Source organism: Hylobates moloch, unplaced genomic scaffold, assembly GCF_009828535.3.
Source record: "Hylobates moloch isolate HMO894 unplaced genomic scaffold, HMol_V3 SCAFFOLD_9, whole genome shotgun sequence".
Lineage (NCBI taxonomy): Eukaryota > Metazoa > Chordata > Mammalia > Primates > Hylobatidae > Hylobates > Hylobates moloch.
This window is the reverse complement of record NW_026652284.1, coordinates 12,138,501-12,143,895: the sequence shown is the minus strand read 5'-3', so window position 1 is coordinate 12,143,895 and position 5,395 is coordinate 12,138,501. Positions and strand designations below refer to the sequence as shown.

Here is a 5,395-nt window from a genome sequence, read left to right as displayed (position 1 = left end):
TTTCCACTCAGCTTCCCTTTATTTCTGTTTCTTTACAACCATCCATGCAGGGGTAACCCTCTCATGTGTCTCTCCTACCTGATTCTCACTCTAGCAATTCATATTCCCATTTCTGGTTCTCTGGGACACAGGTCTCTAAAGCTCCTATTGACTCCAACTCAACTTTTCCCCCAGTCTCATCCCTCCTGCATCCCCTTTCCTTTCCCATTCACACTGAGCAGGCTTCTGAAACGATGGGTCTGTGCTCCCTTTAACATACACTCATGGCCTATGTTTCAGTTCCCAAATGACAAGAAAGCTTGAAATATATCCACCCTGATGGCAGGCATTCAACAGAGGCAGTGACTGGGCTCCAGGTCATAGGAGGCCCTGATGCCACAGCGAGGGCAGGGGACGGTGCTGAACACAATGATCTTGGGCTGCCTTAAGTCCCTCAGTGTCTTCATCAGCTCAGCCCCAAGTTGAGCAAATCTGCCCCAGCAGAGAGCACCCTGGGCATCATAACTCTCCAGAGGGGCAGGATACAGCTCCAGGCTTAGCTTGCTCAGCCCGACGGTGTGGCGCAGCAGGTTCTCCAGGGCGGCCATGGAGATGAGGTTCCCACAGAGGCTGAAGGTGCTGAGCTGGGAGCAGCGGCTCAGGGCAGGCAGGATGGCGCTGAGTTGGGAATCCACGATCCCACAGTCCTCTAAGTCCAGGGTCTGCAGCGTGGCCTCAACTTGCTCCAGCAGAACTGCGAGGGGCTCAGGGCTGAAATGGGTCAGTGTGATGCCCCTCAGGTCCAGCTCTTTTAGCTGACGGATGCTCGGGCACCAAGAGAGATGCTTCAAGTCCGACTCTGACAGCAGGCATTTGGTCATTACCACTGTCTCCAAGGGGGCCTGGAGACACCTGGGAGAGAACAAGAAGGAGTTAGAGGAGAGTGGTGGGGAAGACCTCAAGGTGAGAGACGACACTGTTCACAACCCAAGGCTGCTCTGCTCATCCGAGGATAGTCAGCACCTGGGCTGTGGGAATGGAGACTCTGCTCCTTCAGTGCAGTCCCAATCGAGGCTCAGTCCTTCACCATCGCCGAGGTGACTGGGTCAAGTCCATGAACTTTAAGCCTCCCTTTCCTCATGTGTCAGGTAGAAAACCACATCTCTGGGCCACAGGAGCCCAGTGGAGACACAGGCATAAATGACAAACCCAGGCAGGATCCTGCAACCTCAGCTGGGGTGGCCAGGCTGCAGGGAACCCTGACACGCCTGTATCGTCAGCAAACCTCTTTCACTTTCACCATTCTTCACTCCTGCTCCCTCACCCTCTATTCCATCATGTTTTGGAGCTCAAAACATTTTACTGACAGAGGAAGAGACAGGATTTTACCTGTTCACTAGGCAGGTGAGGAAAGACCTTATATTTTAAAATGGAGGGGTGTGATGGACATTCTCTTCTTTAGTGCCCTCTTCAACTCCCTATTCCCCATCATCTTAACTTAGACACACATCCTCAGGAGGAATTCACAAATGCACCCTCACTAGATCTAAACCCTGCAGTAGCTCCCTAGCATGGCAGCCTCTCTATAGCATCTAGCCCAGCAGATCCTGCTGGCTTATTGGGATGGTTGTGTGATACCTATTTCAGGACAGAGTTGCCAAAAGGACAATGCATGGACATTCTAGTGTCCCCTTCGCTGTTACCTCCTCACAAACTGGCTCGGAGTAGATACCCCCTGGTGTTTACAGTATTAAAGAAAGGCTCTGCCGTGGTCTGCAGAGAAAGCTCCCCATCCTTCCTCACCTGAGCAGCTGGTCCAGGTGGCCTTTGAGGAAAGAGACAGAGTGCAAGTAAAGCTTCTGGAAGTAGTCCAGCTTGAGGAACTGAGAGGTGAACTGGGTGACAAACTGCTCCTTCCTCTCTGGGGGAATGCAGGCGGAGACATGGATGTTGAAGAGAACAAGTTTGCGGAGATTCCTCATCTGGCCCAGGTAAGGGGCAAACCTTATAAGAATGGACAGCTCCCAGGGGCAGCACACTTCCACCTCCTGGATACAGTCTAGCTCCACCACGCTCAGGACCTCTATGATCCTGTCGATGGCTATTCCAAAAATCTGCAGCTCCTTGCAACACACGTGCAGTAAGCCTTTTCTCTGCTTGCCCCACTCTAAGAAGTGGGTGAGGCATTCATCCAGCGTCCCGTTCTTGAAGCAAAGGTCTAGGATCACCATCAAGGGCTGCTGCCCACCTGGCCTTGGACAGTTCTCTGCTGTTTGTCTCTTACTCAGGGCCTCTGAGGAGGGTGCAGAAGTTCCAGACCATATTCCCCAGAAGTTCTCATCCACATTCCGCAAGTCCAGCACTTGAAGTTTCCACCGCCTGTGGGTAAAAGAGAAGAGAGGCTCCAAATTTAGGAAGGATTTGAGCTTTTATCCACATCCCAGACATCAGCGACTCTCCTCCCTGCTGCTTCTCCCACTCTCTGTCTTTTCTCCATCCCTCTTTCTCCTTGAAACCTGCCTGGTCCCCACTGCTAGTGTCTTCAATTGCCACTGGCAGGAGGCAGGTTCCTGATCCTTCAGTGGCCCCTGCATGGTGAGCAGTCCTTTCCCAGAGGAGCTGGACAATGGAATGGCCAAGGCCTCTCTGAGCTTCCTCCCCAGCCCCATCAGAAGTCTCTGGGCCACCCTTGGGCCTCTCACTCCTTCTGACCCAGCTAACCCTACCCTGGATGCCCGGGCCCTCCCCACCTGGCTAGCTGGGCCACCTCACCTGGGGCGAACCTTCTGGGCAAGCAGTGCATCAAGCCCCTCCAGCACAGCTCGAAAGGTCTCTAGATTACGTGACTTCATCAGGGACCCTAGAGGAAGGCAGGTGAAGGGCCAGGCCTGGGCCATAGTTTTCAGGGTCTCGCAGCATCTCCTGGTAAGGGCCTCCGTGAACAGTGGGGGAAAGAGCACCCTGGGCAGCTCCTCCAGGGTGGGGATGGCCAAGGCCCGGTCCCTCAGCAGACTCTGCTCAGCCAGCTCCAGGAGTGTGGGTGGGGCCTGGAGGCTCATCCTGATTAAGCTAGAGAAAAAAACATCATTCTTAACGGCAAATCACATCACTTCATCATCTCCTAGTGCCAATGTCATTGCTCTGGTAGAGGTGGAAAGGTAATTAGTTCACCCCAGTTCCACTCTGGACACAAATCTGTAATTCTGCCCTTGCTGGTACCATGAAGAATGTCTTCCAAACAATGAGGAGGGGGCAAGGTAACCACTGGCCCATTCATTTTCAACCATTGCTGCACTAAATCTCAGTAACACTGGGAAGCACTGCTGAGGATCCCGAAAGCTAAGCGCCACCTTTTTGAGAAAATATTTCTTGTCACTTACCACCCTAAAACAACGGGAACGAGAATGTCCTGTGGCCCCACCCAGCCTGTATTCTCAGTTCCCACAATTAACATGCTTGCAGAAGACTGAAGGGACTCCTTGGAATCAGTGGCATTATTTTTTCTTTTGAAAAATTGTAACAAGAAATTGTAAAAACAGCATGACAGTGTTCTAGAGCTGTGGAAGTTAGGGATAAAAACACTAACTCTCAGATGAAGGTTCCAATGTTAATCTCTTACACAGACTCATAATGACCCACTTTGGGATGGAATCTAGGGGAAAAAAATGGATCCCGTGTTCAGAACAAAGACTCCACTCTTGAGAATGGTTTATGGAATATCTTTAAGGTATTAGTAAAAATGAAGGCCTATCATGTAAAATCACGATGCCACCAAACCTACGAACTGTAATTTGGGGGCACAAAAACCAAGAATTTCAAATGTCATGAAATAAAAATTCAACCAGTTGTAACTTTTTAATATCTCTTGTTAAAAAAAAACCGCTTCAATAAGAATTTTGAAATGACAAAAACCAAGCACAAATCAAATTTTGGGGGATGAAGACGAAAGTACCTTTAGAGGAAAAATCAAAGCCTAAATCTGTTCATCTGAAAACAGACAAGAAAGTTCTCTCTGCCACCTTGGGCTGCATGTCACCGTCCCTGACTGGCTGGCTGCAGGTCAGATGGGCATGACCCTAAGGAGGTGGTGACTTACCAGATCTGGACTCCGTTTGCAGGGTGCTGGGACCTCTCAGAGAACCAGGCAGTAGCTCCAGGTGTCAGGGCTTTGGGTCTCTCCTGTGCACCTTCGGGAGCTTTTATGGACCTTTCTAACCACACCCTCCCCGTCTCAACAACCAACTTCCAATCAGAAAATGATGTCTGATTAGATTCTGAAGTTCCACCCAGTTAATCCTGATTGAGTTTGTGACTTTCTTCTGATTAATTGATTGAATCAGATATACATTTATGAAAGTGAAAGTATAAATAATAAGGTGAGGCCGGGCGTGGTGGCTCACGCTTGTAATCCCAGCACTTTGGGAGGCCGAGGCGGGCGGATCACGAGGTCAGGAGATCGAGACCACGGTGAAACCCCGTCTCTACTAAAAATACAAAAAATTAGCCGGGCGTGGTGGCGGGCGCCTGTAGTCCCAGCTACTCGGAGAGGCTGAGGCAGGAGAATGGCGTGAACCTGGGAGGCGGAGCTTGCAGTGAGCAGAGATTGCGCCACTGCACTCCAGCCTGGGCGACAGAGCGAGACTCCGTCTCAAAAAAAATAAATAAATAAAATAAAAAATAATAAGGTGAAAGTCCACAACTCATTCATTCCTTTATTCCACAAACGCTGATGGAGTTTCACTGACGTGAGAGCTTCATAGGGATGCAGGAAAGGGTTGAATCTGTTTCTGGCATTTGACAGAAAAAACAAAACCTGAAGGTATCTTTGTTGGGGGATCTTTGGCCACATAAATATTATCAAAATATCTCAGAGCTAAAACATCTCTAAGAAGACGGTAATTTCATCCCTAAGAAAGCAGAATAAATATCTCTGTGTATCCAGTGGCCACCTGGGATTTATGCTTTCTAACATGGTAGATCATATGCCCATTCAGGTGGCAGAGGGGAACCACTGAGGGTGTGATTAATCTAAAGACAAAGGTCCAGGCTTCTGTGGAGGAAATTAGGCCAAAATTACAAAGTGAGGTGGGGGCTGGGCAGGATGGGACTGGGTGTCCTTATGGGACCCTGGGAAGGAACCAACACAGCATAAAACATGGTGGGTATTTTGTGAGGGAGGAGATGGAAGGATTGAAAGACTCCATTTAGATTGAATTCAAAAATTAAAACGGAAATAATTACAAAAGAGACACTGCAGACTCAAAACACAATATTGTCTTTGAGGGCATGGGACAAGATACAGTCTTCATCCCCTCTAGAAGGTAAAGTGTGTTTACTCACAAAAATGATGGGCACCCCTCAGAAAACCAGCCTGGGGCAATGGAATCTGAGAATGTGAGCTGGGGCAGAGGCCAGA

At 49.5% G+C, this 5,395-nt stretch overlaps 1 protein-coding gene across 1 annotated transcript; it reads right to left on the bottom strand.

Annotated features, from left to right (window-relative positions):
* Window positions 1-4,151, bottom strand: LOC116813901 (PRAME family member 12). Its single transcript, XM_032760967.1, has 3 exons — window positions 2,752-4,151; window positions 1,783-2,358; window positions 1-891 (listed from the first exon to the last, which is right to left on the bottom strand). The coding sequence occupies exons 1-3, from the start codon at window positions 3,036-3,038 to the stop codon at window positions 330-332; spliced, it is 1,425 nt and encodes a 474-aa protein (XP_032616858.1). The 5' UTR covers window positions 3,039-4,151; the 3' UTR covers window positions 1-329.
* Window positions 4,152-5,395: the final 1,244 nt, after the last annotated feature.

Bases quoted from the DNA above. Each gene is read 5' to 3' on its own strand.
- LOC116813901 (XM_032760967.1), bottom strand. From the start codon at position 3,038: ATGAGCCTCCAGGCCCCACCCACACTCCTGGAGCTGGCTGAGCAGAGT. The intron at 2,359-2,751 runs GTGAGGTGGCCC...TTTTACCCACAG, and splicing joins GCCCAGAAGGTTCGCCCCAG to GCGGTGGAAACTTCAAGTGC. The intron at 892-1,782 runs GTGAGGAAGGAT...GTTCTCTCCCAG, and splicing joins CACCTGGACCAGCTGCTCAG to GTGTCTCCAGGCCCCCTTGG.